The sequence below is a fragment of the Pleurodeles waltl genome, chromosome 11 (assembly GCF_031143425.1).
Source record: "Pleurodeles waltl isolate 20211129_DDA chromosome 11, aPleWal1.hap1.20221129, whole genome shotgun sequence".
NCBI lineage: Eukaryota > Metazoa > Chordata > Amphibia > Caudata > Salamandridae > Pleurodeles > Pleurodeles waltl.
The window spans coordinates 124,162,636-124,181,561 of NC_090450.1; the positions used below are offsets into that span (position 1 = coordinate 124,162,636).

Genomic DNA, 18,926 nt, shown 5'->3' on the forward strand with positions numbered 1-18,926 from the left:
CAAATGCAATTTGAACAGTAGCTAGTGTATCATGGTAAATGGACGCATAACTTTAAACAGCCCTACAGCCAGGTGGCTGGGACGGTCAGGCATGCCCAGGTTACTGAGATAGCTGGAGGTGGCCAGGCCTGGAATGTTGATCATGAATAACCCTACCACTTCAGAGAATAGGGCTTGGCATTTGGCAAGACCCTCACTCTACTCTCCTATTCCTAATGAGGATTCTGATCTTAGGACTCATGTATCCTAAATGACGAGTTTATGACAATGCCTGTTCTGTCTGGCCTGGAAGAGTAAAGGAAAACATCTTAAAGTGCGGAATACACCATGAGCTCAAACGTACCGTTGTGGAGTAGCCTTCCTTACTCCTCAGGCTGTGTGTCTGATGAAAGGGAAAAGCTCATTATCAGAACTTTAGAGCAGTGGTGAAGAACGCCTAAAAATGTCTGATTGAGAATTAGAACAGCAGGAACAAGTGAAACTAGGTTTATTTTGTTTTTCCCTGTGAAATTCGGCAAAGCCGTAATTCCGAATACACAATCAGTTGAAAGGCTGTTAGTGCCAAAGTTCCCAAATCTCAGCCTGTAGTCGGCCATCTAGGTAAAGTCCTTTTGAAATGTGGATGATAATACAAAATTAATTATGGAAATGGCGTATGGTGGCTAAACAATGACACTCTCCACAACCTAGCCTTGCCTCAAAGCTCTAGAGCAGTGGTCTCCAAACTTTAATGCTGCGCCCCCCCCAGTTGAAAAATAGAAATCATTGGGCACCCCCCCCCTCAGAATTTTTCACAATTATTTTATAAAGATGGCAATGTTTAAATATGTTTAGACCTATTTAAACATTGCAGTTAAGTACTGTTATATATATTTTAAATGCAATAACATGCTTCTTCTTAAAACAAAGGCCTTTTATCAGTATAATGCTTCTTTTGGCAAGAGTCTGGTGCCCCCCCCTGAGATCACTTGAGGCCCCCTTAGGGGGGCCCGCCCCCCAGTTTGAGGACCTCTCTGCCCTAGAGTCATGGCAGTCAAGGAGATTTCGATTCTTGAGAGAATGCTGGGGTCCGCTGTTTGTACCCTCCCTACACCCATTTAAATATCCAACATATCTGATCAACAATCTGTGTATGTGAGGAATAAGACTCTAGAACAGCTTTTGTAGCTTTTCACATACAGTCCGTTTTTGTGATGCCAGCAGGGTGAGGGCAATTCAGCCACACTGAAAAAGCATATTACCACACACTGAAACAGCATCTTAGAATAAGTAATACAAACCCTAAGACTAGGTCTCCAGGATTCAGAAGGTGTCCCAGGTGAGTCCGGCAGTGATACTGCTGACTTGTATTCATCTCAGATGTTTTTTGCACCCAAACCTCCGCCAGCGTGTGCTAATTATTAAACAATAAATACAAAAGCAAACTGTCAATGACAATTGTTCGATACATTTTAGTAGGATAGCTAAAATGCCAATAACGATTAAAAAGTGTTAGCTTTGACAGAATGTAAACATTAGATAGGCTACTGTTTTTCCTTAATGTGATCAGAACATTCAAAGCACATGTTTTTTGCACACCTGTTATATAGACAGCTCGCAGGTAAACTGGACAGGGATCGTTATACGTACAAGGCTATAGATGTGGGAAGACAGAACAACATTTACCTTCTAGTACCAACAAAGCAGCAGTAAAAACAAAGGCAATGTAAAAAGAAAACTAAAATTCATCCTCAAAACCAATCTTCAGCCCGGATACTAACGGTAAATATGCAAGACCCATAAAAGCAAGAACAGTTTGAAGAGTCATTTTCATTTATCCACTCTCCAGAGTTAAGATGTTCACAAAATACCTGTCACTTCATTTCTAGTTTGGGTTGAAAATCCTTGATGAATCGTGCCAGGGGCCTGCAGGTGATAACTGGGAATGTTTTTGCAATTGGCATGAAAACGCATGTTTATATACCTTTGTTTTACCTACTATGATATTGTGAAGTTTTGAAAACAGTCAATCACATCTAAAGAGCAGATAGAATCAAAGCGTTCAACCTGTCTTTTAATTAGCACTTGTATAGCTTAAATATGCCATTAGGAAGGCATCGGAGAGCTTAGCAAACTAATGAGTCGCAAAGAGAGTGAAACGTTTCTCGAATTGTTAAGCAGATTTAGAACGTCATTGACTAAATAATTACAGTATAAAGCAGAAAGGTCATTAATTCATGACATTAGCCTAATCTTTTGCATACAATCAAAGATATAAATGTGCTCCTCATTGAAAATGTACCTTTCCACATACTTAAGTTGCATCCCATAATCAAAGCCGTAGATAACTACAGGTCATCCCATGAAAAGTAGACTCTAGTGAGCCTCAAACTTCACCCATCTTCAACCAACGTTTTGGACCGAGCTGAGAATGTATTCGTTGAGTGTAAATGAAAAAACAGAAGGTTCAGAGTAGCCATCTAATTAATCCTAAAGGTCACAGCTTGCTTTACTTCAAGAAAAAGATAATTCGATTTGTAATTGGCATATTTCCATCAGTTTTATCACCGATCTTTTCACAATGAGGACTGCACTTACAAAATGGGCTCCTAATGTGATCACTGTCAATATTCCAGCTTCATTCCCTACATATTACAGAGCTCAAGAGAATATACACTTACAAATAACTAAATAAGCATTTGCAACGCCTACAGGTCTGGTTTTCTGGCTGCAAATGCAGTCCTACTAGGTGTGCTAATGCTCTTTTGTCAATGATCGTCAGCATCAGCAAGAGTACAAAAACTTTTGGGTGGAAGAGCAACTGAGGAAACAAACGTGGGGAGAAGTTAAGGTGGAGGAGGCAACGCAGAGTGGGAAGGGGGAGCAACAGAGAAGCCCGAGGCGGAATGAGAAAAAAATGAAGAAAAAATAATGCTGAGTTTGGGGGGGCTTGTAGGGGAAGCAACAGATTAGCAGGGGGAGAAGTGGAGTGAGCATCACAGGGCAAGAAGGGGGCATTTATTTGAGGGATGGAAGTAGCATATGTAGAAGAGCACTAGAAAAAAAAAACATGCACTCAAATGGAGTGCAGAAAGAAAAAGTAGTTCTCTGAAAAAGAGTAGCAGAAAGTCATCCAATCAAACGGACTGTAAAGAAGCTATGCTTCAAGGAAGGGACAAACAGCAAAAGGGAGACTGACAAGAAATCCAACCAATAGGCTGGCCCAAACCCACTGGTATTGTCCACAACAGGCTATCGACAAGAGACAGCAAAAAGTTGTTTTTGGGGTACCTAAGGACGTTGTCAAAAATTTAAAACAATTTGCTTTGGAGCTGATCTATTAGAAATGACACAAAGTAATTTATTTGTAGGTGGCAAGTGGGATATCTGTCCGCTATGTAACACCAAGCACTTTAAGGAGTTATTCTCACAAACCTTCGACTGTTTCACACTTCATGATGGTCTTAACAAGGTAACGCCCGTTCCCAGTAAAAAAAACAAAAAAAACAATGACCACTCTCCATCTAATAATTACTGAAGCAGCAGAAAAGGACAGCTACCAAAAAGGCACATAAATGGTAATTACACTTAACACTCTAGGACACAAAGACTTACTGTAAGTTATAATGGCACCCTCATTTAACATGGTCAACTTATAAGGGTGCAGGATCCTACAGACGGCCTAATAACGTAATGACACCCTTCCACTGCCCAAGCATAGTAAAAAACGGGGAACAGAACAATTCACTACAATAGGAAGTATATACTGTAGGAAGTTGGCTCTGTATGCACTATTTCAAAGTAAGGAATAGTATGCACAGAGTCCAAGGGTTCCCCTTAGAGGTAAGATAGTGGCAAAAAGAGATAATACTAATGCTCTATTTTGTGGTAGTGTGGTCGAGCAGTAGGCTTATCAAAGGAGTAGTGTTAAGCATTTGTTGTACATACACACAGGCAATAAATGAGGAACACACGCTCAGAGACAAATCCAGGCCAATAGGTTTTGTTATAGAAAAATATATTTTCTTAGTTTATTTTAAGAACCACAGGTTCAAATTCTACATGTAATATCTTATTTGAAAGGTATTGCAGGTAAGTACTCTAGGAACTTTGAATAATCACAATAGCATATATACTTTTTACATAAAACACAATAAGCTGTTTTAAAAGTGGACACAGTGCAATTTTCACAGTTCCTGGGGGAGGTAAAGTAATGTTAGTTCTTGCAGGTAAGTAAACCACCTACGGGGTTCAAATTGGAGTCCAAGGTAGCCCACCGTTGGGGGTGCAGCGCAACCCCAAAGTCACCACACCAGCAGCTCAGGGCCGGTCAGGTGCAGAGTTCAAAGTGGTGCCCAAAACGCATAGGCTTCAATGGAGAAGGGGGTGCCCCGGTTCCAGTCTGCAGCAGGTAAGTACCCGCGTCTTCGGAGGGCAGACCAGGGGGGTTTTGTAGGGCACCGGGGGGGACACAAGTCCACACAAAAAGTACACCCTCAGCGGCGCAGGGGCGGCCGGGTGCAGTGTGCAAACAAGCGTCGGGTTCGCAATAGGATTCAATGGGAGACCAAGGGGTCTCTTCAGCGGTGCAGGCAGGCAAGGGGGGGGGCTCCTCGGGGTAGCCACCACCTGGGCAAGGGAGAGGGCCTCCTGGGGGTCACTCCTGCACTGAAGTTCCGATCCTTCAGGTGCTGGGGGCTGCGGGTACAGGGTCTTTTCCAGCCGCCGGGATTTTAGAGTCAGGCAGTCGCGGTCAGGGGGAGCCTCGGGATTCCCTCTGCAGGCGTCGCTGTGGGGGCTCAGGGGGGACAACTTTGGTTACTCACAGTCTCGGAGTCGCCAGAGGGTCCTCCCTGAGGTGTTGTTTCTCCACCAGTCGAGTCGGGGTCGCCGGGTGAAGTGTTGCAAGTCTCACGCTTCTTGCGGGGATTGCAGGGGTCTTTAAATCTGCTCCTCTGGATACCAAGTTGCAGTCTTTGTTGAACAGGGCCGCTGTTCTCTGGAGTTTCTTGGTCTCTTGGAAGCAGGGCAGTCCTCTGAGGATTCAGAGGTCGCTGGTCCTGGAGAAAGCGTTGCTGAAGCAGGTTTCTTTAGAAGGCAGGAGACAGGCCGGTAGGACTGGGGCCAAAGCAGTTGGTGTCTTCTTTCTTCTTCTGCAGGGGTTTTCAGCTCAGCAGTCCTCTTCTTCTGTAAGTTGCAGGAATCTAAATTCTTAGGTTCAAGGAAGCCCTTAAATACTAAATTTAAGGGCGTGTTTAGGTCTGGGGGGTTAGTAGCCAATGGCTACTAGCCCTGAGGGTGGGTACACCCTCTTTGTGCCTCCTCCCAAGGGGAGGGGGACACATTCCTATCCCTATTGGGGGAATCCTCCATCTGCAAGATGGAGGATTTCTAAAAGTCAGAGTCACTTCAGCTCAGGACACCTTAGGGGCTGTCCTGACTGGCCAGTGACTCCTCCTTGTTATTCTCATTATCTCCTCCGGCCTTGCCGCCAAAAGTGGGGCCGTGACCGGAGGGGGCGGGCAACTCCACTAGCTGGAGTGCCCTGCGGTGCTGGAACAAAGGGGGTAAGCCTTTGAGGCTCACCGCCAGGTGTTACAGCTCCTGCCTGGGGAGGTGATAGCATCTCCACCCAGTGCAGGCTTTGTTACAGGCCACAGAGTGACAAAGGCACTCTCCCCATGTGGCCAGCAACATGTCTCGGGTGTGGCAGGCTGCTAGAACCAGTCAGCCTACACGGGTAGTTGGATTAGGTTTCAGGGGGCACCTCTAAGGTGCCCTCTGGGGTGTATTTTACAATAAACTGTACACTGGCATCAGTGTGCATTTATTGTGCTGAGAAGTTTGATACCAAACTTCCCAGTTTTCAGTGTAGCCATTATGGTGCTGTGGAGTCCGTGTTTGACAGACTCCCAGACCATATACTCTTATGGATACCCTGCACTTACAATGTCTAAGGTTTGGCTTAGACACGGTAGGGGCACAGTGCTCATGCACTGGTGCCCTCAACTATGGTATAGTGCACCCTGCCTTAGGGCTGTAAGGCCTACTAGAGGGGTGACTTATCTATACTGCATAGGCAGTGTGAGGTTGGCATGGCACCCTGAGGGGAGTGCCATGTCGACTTACTCATTTTGTTCTCACCAGCACACACAAGCTGGCAAGCAGTGTGTCTGTGCTGAGTGAGGGGTCCCCAGGGTGGCATAAGATATGCTGCAGCCCTTAGAGACCTTCCCTGGCATCAGGGCCATTGGTACCAGGGGTACCAGTTACAAGGGACTTTCCTGGATGCCAGGGTGTGCCAATTGTGAAATCAAAAGTACGGGTAAGGGAAAGAACACTGGTGCTGGGGCCTGGTTAGCAGGCCTCAGCACACTTTCAATTCAAAACATAGCATCAGCAAAGGCAAAAAGTCAGGGGGTAACCATGCCAAGGAGGCATTTCCTTACACAACCCCCCCCCCCCCCCAAACGAAAGAGGATGAGACTAACCTTTCCCAAGAGAGTCTTCATTTTCTAAGTGGAAGAACCTGGAAAGGCCATCTGCATTGGCATGGGCAGTCCCAGGTCTGTGTTCCACTATAAAGTCCATTCCCTGTAGGGAGATGGACCACCTCAACAGTTTGGGATTTTCACCTTTCATTTGCATTAGCCATCTGAGAGGTCTGTGGTCAGTTTGAACTAGAAAGTGAGTACCAAAGAGGTATGGTCTCAGCTTCTTCAGGGACCAAACCACAGCAAAGGCCTCCCTCTCAATGGCACTCCAACGCTGCTCCCTGGGGAGTAACCTCCTGCTAATGAAAGCAACAGGCTGGTCAAGGCCATCATCATTTGTTTGGGACAAAACTGCCCCTATCCCATGTTCAGAGGCATCGGTCTGCACAATAAACTGCTTGGAGTAATTTGGAGCTTTTAGAACTGGTGCTGTGCACATTGCTTGTTTCAGGGTGTCAAAGGCCTGTTGGCATTCTACAGTCCAGTTTACCTTCTTGGGCATTTTCTTGGAGGTGAGTTCTGTGAGGGCTGTCACAATAGATCCATATCCCTTCACAAACCTCCTATAGTACCCAGTCAAGCCAAGGAATGCCCTGACTTGAGTCTGGGTTTTTGGAGCTGCCCAGTCCAGAATAGTCTGGATCTTAGGCTGGAGTGGCTGAACTTGGCCTCCACCTACAAGGTGTCCCAAGTAAACCACAGTTCCCTGCCCTATCTGGCATTTGGATGCCTTGATAGAGAGGCCTGCAGATTGCAGAGCCTTCAAAACCTTCTTCAGGTGGACCAGGTGATCCTGCCAGTTGGAGCTAAAGACAGCAATATCGTCAAGATAAGCTGCACTAAAGGACTCCAAGCCAGCAAGGACTTGATTCACCAACCTTTGGAAGGTGGCAGGGGCATTCTTTAAACCAAAGGGCATAACAGTGAACTGATAATGCCCACCAGGTGTGGAGAATGCTGTCTTTTCTTGTGCTCCAGGTGCCATTTTGATTTGCCAGTACCCTGCTGTTAAGTCAAAGGTACTTAAGAATTTTGCAGCACCTAATTTGTCTATCAGTTCATCAGCTCTAGGAATGGGATGGGCATCTGTCTTGGTGACAGAATTAAGTCCTCTGTAGTCCACACAAAACCACATCTCTCTCTTTCCATCTTTGGTGTGAGGTTTGGGGACTAAGACCACTGGGCTAGCCCAGGGGCTGTCAGAGTGCTCAATTACTCCCAATTCCAGCATCTTGTGGACTTCCACCTTGATGCTTTCCTTAACTTGATCAGACTGTGTAAGGAAATGCCTCCTTGGCATGGTTGCCCCCTGACTTTTTGCCTTTGCTGATGCTATGTTTACAATTGAAAGTGTGCTGAGGCCTGCTAACCAGGCCCCAGCACCAGTGTTCTTTCCCTAACCTGTACTTTTGTATCCACAATTGGCAGACCCTGGCATCCAGATAAGTCCCTTGTAACTGGTACTTCTAGTACCAAGGGCCCTGATGCCAAGGAAGGTCTCTAAGGGCTGCAGCATGTCTTATGCCACCCTGGAGACCTCTCACTCAGCACAGACACACTGCTTGCCAGCTTGTGTGTGCTAGTGAGGACAAAACGAGTAAGTCGACATGGCACTCCCCTCAGGGTGCCATGCCAGCCTCTCACTGCCTATGCAGTATAGGTAAGACACCCCTCTAGCAGGCCTTACAGCCCTAAGGCAGGGTGCACTATACCATAGGTGAGGGTACCAGTGCATGAGCATGGTACCCCTACAGTGTCTAAACAAAACCTTAGACATTGTAAGTGCAGGGTAGCCATAAGAGTATATGGTCTGGGAGTCTGTCAAACACGAACTCCACAGCACCATAATGGCTACACTGAAAACTGGGAAGTTTGGTATCAAACTTCTCAGCACAATAAATGCACACTGATGCCAGTGTACATTTTATTGCAAAATACACCCCAGAGGGCACCTTAGAGGTGCCCCCTGAAACTTAACCGACTGTCTGTGTAGGCTGACTAGTTCCAGCAGCCTGCCACACCAGAGACATGTTGCTGGCCCCATGGGGAGAGTGCCTTTGTCACTCTGAGGCCAGTAACAAAGCCTGCACTGGGTGGAGATGCTAACACCTCCCCCAGGCAGGAGCTGTGACACCTGGCGGTGAGCCTCAAAGGCTCACCCCTTTGTCACAGCCCAGCAGGGCACTCCAGCTTAGTGGAGTTGCCCGCCCCCTCCGGCCACGGACCCCACTTTTGGCGGCAAGGCTGGAGGGAACAAAGAAAGCAACAAGGAGGAGTCACTGGCCAGTCAGGACAGCCCCTAAGGTGTCCTGAGCTGAGGTGACTAACTTTTAGAAATCCTCCATCTTGCAGATGGAGGATTCCCCCAATAGGGTTAGGATTGTGACCCCCTCCCCTTGGGAGGAGGCACAAAGAGGGTGTACCCACCCTCAGGGCTAGTAGCCATTGGCTACTAACCCCCCAGACCTAAACACGCCCTTAAATTTAGTATTTAAGGGCTACCCTGAACCCTAGAAAATTAGATTCCTGCAACTACAAGAAGAAGGACTGCCTAGCTGAAAACCCTGCAGAGGAAGACCAGAAGACAACAACTGCCTTGGCTCCAGAAACTCACCGGCCTGTCTCCTGCCTTGCAAAGAACTCTGCTCCAGCGACGCCTTCCAAGGGACCAGCGACCTCTGAATCCTCTGAGGACTGCCCTGCTTCGAAAAAGACAAGAAACTCCCGAGGACAGCGGACCTGCTCCAAAAAGACTGCAACTTTGTTTCTAGAAGCAGCTTTAAAGAACCCTGCAACTCCCCGCAAGAAGCGTGAGACTTGCAACACTGCACCCGGCGACCCCGACTCGGCTGGTGGAGAACCAACACCTCAGGGAGGACCCCCGGACTACTCTACGACTGTGAGTACCAAAACCTGTCCCCCCTGAGCCCCCACAGCGCCGCCTGCAGAGGGAATCCAGAGGCTTCCCCTGACCGCGACTCTCTGAAACCTAAGTCCCGACGCCTGGAAAAGACCCTGCACCCGCAGCCCCCAGGACCTGAAGGACCGGACTTTCACTGCAGAAGTGACCCCCAGGAGTCCCTCTCCCTTGCCCAAGTGGAGGTTTCCCAGAGGAAGCCCTCCCTTGCCTGCCTGCAGCGCTGAAGAGATCCCTTGATCTCTCATAGACTAACATTGCAAACCCGACGCTTGTTTCTACACTGCACCCGGCCGCCCCCGCGCTGCTGAGGGTGAAATTTCTGTGTGGGCTTGTGTCCCCCCCGGTGCCCTACAAAACCCCCCTGGTCTGCCCTCCGAAGACGCGGGTACTTACCTGCAAGCAGACCGGAACCGGGGCACCCCCTTCTCTCCATTCTAGCCTATGCGTTTTGGGCACCACTTTGAACTCTGCACCTGACCGGCCCTGAGCTGCTGGTGTGGTGACTTTGGGGTTGCTCTGAACCCCCAACGGTGGGCTACCTTGGACCAAGAACTGAACCCTGTAAGTGTCTTACTTACCTGGTAAAACTAACAAAAACTTACCTCCCCCAGGAACTGTGAAAATTGCACTAAGTGTCCACTTTTAAAGTAGCTATTTGTCAATAACTTGAAAAGTATACATGCAATTGAAATGATTCAAAGTTCCTAATGTACTTACCTGCAATACCTTTCAAACAAGATATTACATGTTAAATTTGAACCTGTGGTTCTTAAAAATAAACTAAGAAAATATATTTTTCTATAACAAAACCTATTGGCTGGATTTGTCTCTGAGTGTGTGTACCTCATTTATTGTCTATGTGTATGTACAACAAATGCTTAACACTACTCCTTGGATAAGCCTACTGCTCGACCACACTACCACAAAATAGAGCATTAGTATTATCTCTTTTTACCACTATTTTACCTCTAAGGGGAACCCTTGGACTCTGTGCATGCTATTCCTTACTTTGAAATAGCACATACAGAGCCAACTTCCTACAGACTGTCTGAATATTTTGTTTTTGACAGGCATGCTGTCTACTGTGTCCACATAATGGGTACACAGGTGTGTCTGACCAGGGGTTAGGGAAAAGAGCTCAGCAAACTGTTGCAGGACCTTCCTACAGTCAGATTGCTGTTGGCTAGAGAGGGTGTCTGAATAGATCACTCCATCTACTGAGCCATCATTAGGGTTTGATGATAGAAGATCAGGGAGAGGCTCACTCTCAGCTTCCTGATCCTCATCCGTTACCATTAACAGATTCACATCAGCCCTGTCATGGAAGAGCTTAAGGCGGTTCACATGGATCACCCTCTTGGGGCTCCTGCTTGTGCCCAGGTCCACCAGGTAGGTGACCCGACTCTTCCTCTCTAGCACTGGGTAAGGGCCACTCCATTTGTCCTGAAGTGCCCTGGGAGCCACAGGCTCCAAAACCCAGACTTTCTGCCCTGGTTGACATTCAACCAGTGCAGCCTTTTGGTCATACCAAAACATCTGGAGCTGTTGGCTGGCCTCAAGGGTTTTACTTGCCTTTTCCATGTACTCTGCCATCCTTGAGCGGAGGCCAAGTACATAGTCCACTATGTCTTGTTTAGGCTCATGAAGAGGTCTCTCCAGCCTTCTTTCACAAGAGCTAGTGGTCCCCTTACAGGGTGGCCAAACAGAAGTTCAAAGGGTGAGAACCCTACTCCCTTCTGAGGCATCTCTCTGTAAGCGAAAAGCAGACATGGCAAGAGGACATCCCATCTCCTTTTGAGTTTTTCAGGGAGCCCCATGATCATGCCCTTTAATGTCTTGTTGAATCTCTCAACAAGGCCATTAGTTTGTGGATGATAGGGTGTAGTGAATTTATAAGTCACTCCACACTCATTCCACATGTGTTTCAGGTATGCTGACATGAAGTTGGTACCTCGGTCAGACACCACCTCCTTAGGGAAGCCCACTCTGGTAAAGATACCAATGAGGGCCTTGGCTACTGCAGGGGCAGTAGTCGACCTAAGGGGAATAGCTTCAGGATACCTAGTAGCATGATCCACTACTACTAGGATGTACATATTTCCTGAGGCTGTGGGAGGTTCAAGTGGACCCACTATGTCCACACCCACTCTTTCAAAGGGGACCCCCACCACTGGAAGTGGAATGAGGGGGGCCTTTGGATGTCCACCTGTCTTACCACTGGCTTGACAGGTGGTACAGGAGACACAAAACTCCTTAACTTTCTGGGACATGTTGGGCCAGTAGAAGTGGTTGACTAACCTCTCCCACGTCTTGGTTTGTCCCAAATGCCCAGCAAGGGGAATATCATGGGCTACGGTCAGTATGAACTCTCTGAACTCCTGAGGCACTACCACTCTCCTAGTGGCACCAGGTTTGGGATCTCTTGCCTCAGTGTACAGGAGCCCATCTTCTCAATAGACCCTATGTGTTCCAGTTTTCTTGCCATTGGACTCTTCAGCAGCTTGCTGCCTATGGCCTTCAAGAGAGGGACAGGTTTCTTGCCCCTTACACAACTGCTCCCTTGAGGGTCCCCCTGGGCCTAAGAGCTCAACCTGATAAGGTTCTAACTCCATAGGCTCAGTTCCCTCAGAGGGCAGAACTTCTTCCTGAGAAGAGAGGTTCTCTTTTTGTTGTTGTGTTGCAGCTGGTTTCCCAGCTGACTTTCCTTTTCTCTTGGTAGGCTCGGCCCTTTTTCCAGACTCCAGCTCTACTTTTTCACCCTGAGCCTTGCACTGTGCCCTTGTCTTGACACACACCAGTTCAGGGATACCCAGCATGGCTGCATGGGTTTTCAGTTCTACCTCAGCCCATGCTGAGGACTCCAGGTCATTTCCAAGCAAACAGTCTACTGGGATATTCGAGGAGACCACCACCTGTTTCAGGCCATTGACCCCTCCCCACTCTAAAGTTACCATAGCCATGGGATGTACTTTAGTCTGATTGTCAGCGTTGGTGACTGGATAAGTTTGTCCAGCCAGGTATTGACCAGGGGAAACCAGTTTCTCTGTCACCATGGTGACACTGGCACCAGTATCCCTCAGGCCTTCTACACTTGTCCCATTAATTAAGAGCTGCTGCCTGTATTTTTGCATGTTAGGAGGCCAGGCAGCCAGTGTGGCTAAATCCACCCCACCCTGAGAGACTAATGTAGCTTCAGTGTGACACCTGATTTGCTCTGGGCACACTGTTGATCCCACTTGGAGACTGGCCATTCCAGTTTTAGCTGGAGTGGAGTTAGAAGTGGTACTTTTCTTGGGACAGGCCTTGTCTCCAGTTTGGTGTCCAGGCTGATTACAGCTACGACACCAGGCCTTTTTGGGATCAAAGTTTTTACCCTTGTACCCAAAATTGGTTTGTGAAGAGGCTCTGGGCCCACCCTCTTGTGCAGGTTTTTGGGGGCCTGTAGAAGACTCTTTACTATTTTTGTTTTTGGATGTCTCAACACTCTTCCCCTGGGGAGGCTTTGTGACCCCTTTCTTTTGGTCACCCCCTGTGGAAGTCTTGGTCACCCTAGTCTTGACCCAATGGTCCGCCTTCTTTCCCAATTCTTGGGGAGAAATTGGTCCTAGGTCTACCAGATGCTGATGCAGTTTATCATTGAAACAATTACTTAACAGGTGTTCTTTCACAAATAAATTGTACAGCCCATCATAATTATTTACACCACTGCCTTGAATCCAACCATCCAGTGTTTTCACTGAGTAGTCTACAAAATCAACCCAGGTCTGGCTCGAGGATTTTTGAGCCCCCCTGAATCTAATCCTATACTCCTCAGTGGAGAATCCAAAGCCCTCAATCAGGGTTCCCTTCATGAGGTCATAAGATTCTGCATCTTTTCCAGAGAGTGTGAGGAGTCTATCCCTACACTTTCCAGTGAACATTTCCCAAAGGAGAGCACCCCAGTGAGATTTGTTCACTTTTCTGGTTACACAAGCCCTCTCAAAAGCTATGAACCATTTGGTGATGTCATCACCATCTTCATATTTAGTTACAATCCCTTTAGGGATTTTCAACATGTCAGGAGAATCTCCGACCCTAGCTATGTTGCTGCCACCATTGATGGGTCCTAGGCCCATCTCTTGTCTTTCCCTTTCTATGGCTAGGATCTGTCTTTCCAAAGCCAATCTTTTGGCCATCCTGGCTAACTGGATGTCCTCTTCACTGGAGTTATCCTTAGTGATTTCAGAGATGTTGGTCTCTCCTGTGAGGGAAACAGCATCTCTGACTATTATGTTTGGAGTCAGGGCTTGAGCAGCCCTGTTCTCCCTAAGTAGGACTGGAGGGGGGGAATTTCCCTCCAAGTCACTATCTTCATCCTCTGTGTTGAAATCCTCAGAGGGGTTGGCTCTTTCAAACTCTGCCAAAAGCTCCTGGAGCTGTAGTTTGGAAGGTCTGGGGCCCATTGTAATTTTTTTTATTTTACAGAGTGACCTTAGCTCCCTCATCTTAAGATGGAGGTAAGGGGTGATGTTGAGTTCCATCACATTCACATCTGTACTAGACATTATGCTTCTAAAAGTTGGAATACTTTTTAAGAATCTAAAACTAGTTCTAGGTTCTAATTCAAACTTTCACAAACTTTTAAACTCTAAAAGAAATGCTAAACAGGAACTAACACAAGGCCCTAGCAGGACTTTTAAGAATTTAGAAAAATAGCTCAAATTGCAAAAATCAATTTCTAATGACAAATTTGGGAATTTGTCGTGTGATCAGGTATTGGCTGAGTAGTCCAGAAAATGCAAAGTCTTGTACCCCACCGCTGATCCACCAATGTAGGAAGTTGGCTCTGTATGCACTATTTCAAAGTAAGGAATAGTATGCACAGAGTACAAGGGTTCCCCTTAGAGGTAAGATAGTGGCAAAAAGAGATAATACTAATGCTCTATTTTGTGGTAGTGTGGTCGAGCAGTAGGCTTATCAAAGGAGTAGTGTTAAGCATTTGTTGTACATACACATAGGCAATAAATGAGGAACACACACTCAGAGACAAATTCAGGCCAATAGGTTTTGTTATAGAAAAATATCTTTTCTTAGTTTATTTTAAGAACCACAGGTTCAAATTCTACATGTAATATCTTATTTGAAAGGTATTGCAGGTAAGTACTCTAGGAACTTTGAATAATCACAATAGCATATATACTTTTTACATAAAACACAATAAGCGGTTTTAAAAGTGGACACTTAGTAATGTTAGTTCTTGCAGGTAAGTAAACCACCTACGGGGCTCAAATTGGGGTCCAAGGTAGCCCACCGTTGGGGGTTCAGAGCAACCCCAAAGTCACCACACCAGCAGCTCAGGGCCGGTCAGGTGCAGAGTTCAAAGTGGTGCCCAAAACGCATAGGCTTCAATGGAGAAGGGGGTGCCCTGGTTCCAGTCTGCCAGCAGGTAAGTACCCGCGTCTTCGAAAGGCAGACCATGGGGGTTTTGTAGGGCACCGGGAGGGACACAAGTCCACACAAAAAGTACACCCTCAGCGGCGCGGGGGCGGCCGGGTGCAGTGTGCAAACAAGCGTCGGGTTCGCAATAGGATTCAATGGGAGACCAAGGGGTCTCTTCAGCGGTGCAGGCAGGCAAGGGGGGGGGCTCCTCGGGGTAGCCACCACCTGGGCAAGGGAGAGGGCCTCCTGGGGGGTCACTCCTGCACTGAAGTTCCGATCCTTCAGGTGCTGGGGGCTGCGGGTGCAGGGTCTTTTCCAGCCATCGGGATTTTAGAGTCAGGCAGTCGCGGTCAGGGGGAGCCTCGGGATTCCCTCTGCAGGCGTCGCTGTGGGGGCTCAGGGGGGACAACTTTGGTTACTCACAGTCTCGGAGTCGCCGGAGGGTCCTCCCTGAGGTGTTGTTTCTCCACCAGTCGAGTCGGGGTCGCCGGGTGAAGTGTTGCAAGTCTCACGCTTCTTGCGGGGATTGCAGGGGTCTTTAAATCTGCTCCTCTGGATACAAAGTTGCAGTCTTTGTTGAACAGGGCCGCTGTTCTCGGGAGTTTCTTGGTCTCTTGGAAGCAGGGCAGTCCTCTGAGGATTCAGAGGTCGCTGGTCCTGGAGAAAGCGTCGCTGGAGCAGGTTTCTTTAGAAGGCAGGAGACAGGCCGGTAGGACTAGGGCCAAAGCAGTTGGTGTCTTCTTTCTTCTCCCGCAGGGGTTTTCAGCTCAGCAGTCCTCTTCTTCTGTAAGTTGCAGGAATCTAAATTCTTAGGTTCTGGGGAGCCCTTAAATACTAAATTTAAGGGCGTGTTTAGGTCTGGGGGGTTAGTAGCCAATGGCTACTAGCCCTGAGGGTGGGTACACCCTCTTTGTGCCTCCTCCCAAGGGGAGGGGGGCACATTCCTATCCCTATTGGGGGAATCCTCCATCTGCAAGATGGAGGATTTCTAAAAGTTAGTCACTTCAGCTCAGGACACCTTAGGGGCTGTCCTGACTGGCCAGTGACTCCTCCTTGTTATTCTCATTATCTCCTCCGGCCTTGCCGCCAAAAGTGGGGCCGTGACCGGAGGGGGCGGGCAACTCCACTAGCTGGAGTGCCCTGCGGTGCTGGAACAAATGGGGTAAGCCTTTGAGGCTCACCGCCAGGTGTTACAGCTCCTGCCTGGGGGAGGTGATAGCATCTCCACCCAGTGCAGGCTTTGTTACAGGCCACAGAGTGACAAAGGCACTCTCCCCATGTGGCCAGCAACATGTCTCGGGAGTGGCAGGCTGCTAGAACCAGTCAGCCTACACGGGTAGTTGGATTAGGTTTCAGGGGGCACCTCTAAGGTGCCCTCTGGGGTGTATTTTACAATAAACTGTACACTGGCATCAGTGTGCATTTATTGTGCTGAGAAGTTTGATACCAAACTTCCCAGTTTTCAGTGTAGCCATTATGGTGCTGTGGAGTCCGTGTTTGACAGACTCCCAGACCATATACTCTTATGGCTACCCTGCACTTACAATGTCTAAGGTTTGGCTTAGACAAGGTAGGGGCACAGTGCTCATGCACTGGTGCCCTCACCTATGGTATAGTGCACCCTGCCTTAGGGCTGTAAGGCCTACTAGAGGGGTGACTTATCTATACTGCATAGGCAGTGTGAGGTTGGCATGGCACCCTGAGGGGAGTGCCATGTCGACTTACTTGTTTTGTTCTCACCAGCACACACAAGCTGGCAAGCAGTGTGTCTGTGCTGAGTGAGGGGTCCCCAGGGTGGCATAAGATATGCTGCAGCCCTTAGAGACCTTCCTTGGCATCAGGGCCCTTGGTACCAGGGGTACCAGTTACAAGGGACTTACCTGGATGCCAGGGTGTGCCAATTGTGGAATCAAAAGTACAGGTTAGGGAAAGAACACTGGTGCTGGGGCCTGGTTAGCAGGCCTCAGCACACTTTCAATTCAAAACATAGCATCAGCAAAGGCAAAAAGTCAGGGGGTAACCATGCCAAGGAGGCATTTCCTTAAAGACGTCTATTTGAGAAATGCCCTGCAATTCACATGCTAGATTGGGCACCTCGGAATTCAGAGATGTGCAAATAACCACTGCTCCTCAAAACCTTATCTTGATCCCATTTTGGAAATGCAAAGGTTTTCTTGATACCTCTTTTTCACTCTTCATATTTCAGCAAATGAATTGCTGTATACCCAGTATAGAATGAAAACCAACTGCAGGGTGCAGCTCATTTATTGGCTCTGGGTACCTAGGGTTCTTGATGAACCTACAAGCCCTTTATATCCCTGCAACCAGAAGAGTCCAGCAGACAAAACGGTATATTGCTTTCAGAAATCTGACATCGCAGGAAAAAGTTACAGAGTAAAACAAAGAAAAATTGCTGTTTTCAGCTCAATTTCAATATTTTTTTATTTCAGCTGTTATTTTCTGTAGGAAAACCTTGTAGGATCTACACAAATGACCCCTTGCTGAATTCAGAATTTTGTCTAGTTTTCAGAAATGTTTAGCTTTCCGGGATCCAGCATTGGTTTCACACCCATTCCTGTCACTAACTGGAAGGAGGTTGAAAGCACCAAAAATAGTCAAAATGGGGTATGTCCCAGTAAAATGCCAAATTTGTGTTGGAAAATGTGGTTTTCTGATTCAAGTCTGCCCGTTCCTGAAAGGTGGGAAGATAGTGATTTCAGCACCAGAAACCCTTTGTTGATGGCATTTTCAGGGGAAAAACCACAAGCCTTCTTCGGCAGCCCTTTTTCCCCATTTTTTTGGAAAAAACGAAATTGTCACTGTATTTTGGCTATTTTCTTGGTCTCCTCCAGGGGAAACCACAAACTCTGGGTACCATTAGAATCCCTAGGATGTTGGAAAAAAAGGACGCAAATTTGGCGTGGCTAGCTTATGTGGACAAAAAGTTATGAAGGCCTAAGCGCGAACTACCCCAAATAGCCAAAAAAGGGCTCAGCACTGGGGGGGGGGGGGGAGGCCCAGCAGCTAAGGGGTTAAAAATTAACTGAAAAGATAAAGCCAGAGAGGATTGTAACAACTATCACTGTAGCAACCTTAGTCACAATTAATAAGACAGAGTCGCTTAGTGGTTTGCTTGCAGAAAAAGACAGACACAAAAGGTAAGAAATTAAGCAAGATTACTGAACTGCAGACTTGTGAGAGAGTGGTCTCTGCAACAGAGTTCACTGAAATACAGAAGTACATGGTACGAGCTTCACTTAATGAGTTGACAAAATGGAGGGCTAATGGGATATTGTGCATAGTTCCTCAGAAAGCAATTAGCACTAAAACTAGTTCCGATACCCAGGTATACAGTGTTCAGACAGAATTGTGAAACCTTGAACTGGTGCTGTGGCTGACTGACCTGACACCTTCTCCAAGTCTCTCTACACTGGGAGTTACCCACCTCCAGATAACATTATGGAGAACTCAAGGTTTGTGACTGCTTTGTGTCTAGTGTCAGCTGCAAGCCCTCAGTGGAAAACATTAACAGCTACTTATGTATAATTCTGTATGTAGTATTTAGCGCCACAGAGTCACACAATATTTTCTTTAGGCAAACAGACTCAAGTCAAATTTAAGGAGATAGAAGAGATTCCAAAAAGAGACACAGATTGGCACTAAGGAGGAAAACTCAAGACACCTTGCCGGGTTTCCAAATTAACATTTTTTGCTTTATTTCTTATAACTTCAGCTACTCAGCCTTTTGAGCAGTGGTGCCTCGCCCTTATGGGCATCAGGGCTCCGTCGTCCTTGTTTTCTGCTCCCTGTTCTTTTTATTGCACCAAGAGTGAATGGCAGAATATCGTTCACTATTAGCAAAATTAAAAAAATGCCAACCCCTCGCTGTGAGCGAGGGTCATACAGCTGCCAGAGGTAGTGAATCCGTCTAAAGATGGAAACATGCGCAAATAGACCCCCAGTGCCACCTGTCAGACATATTTTTCAAGGCTGGAGTAGTCCTATCTTTGGCCTCCGGGGCTCGACATGCTACAGTGCACCCCAATTGTGAACTGCTGCAGCATAACCTGAAGAGATAGCCCCTGGAGCTATCGGCTTCAGCTGTGTAGTGCGCA

The 18,926-nt window shown here is 47.4% G+C and overlaps 1 protein-coding gene across 2 annotated transcripts in view; it reads right to left on the reverse strand.

Moving 5' to 3' along the window:
• Positions 1 to 18,926, reverse strand: part of NMD3 (NMD3 ribosome export adaptor) — a 167,043-nt gene that overhangs the window by 31,420 nt on the left and 116,697 nt on the right. For both annotated transcript variants that reach the window (XM_069213234.1, XM_069213235.1), the window contains exon 12: positions 1,281 to 1,393. In XM_069213234.1, coding sequence (XP_069069335.1) covers positions 1,281 to 1,393 — 113 coding nt within the window. The remainder of the gene's footprint in view (positions 1 to 1,280; positions 1,394 to 18,926) is intronic.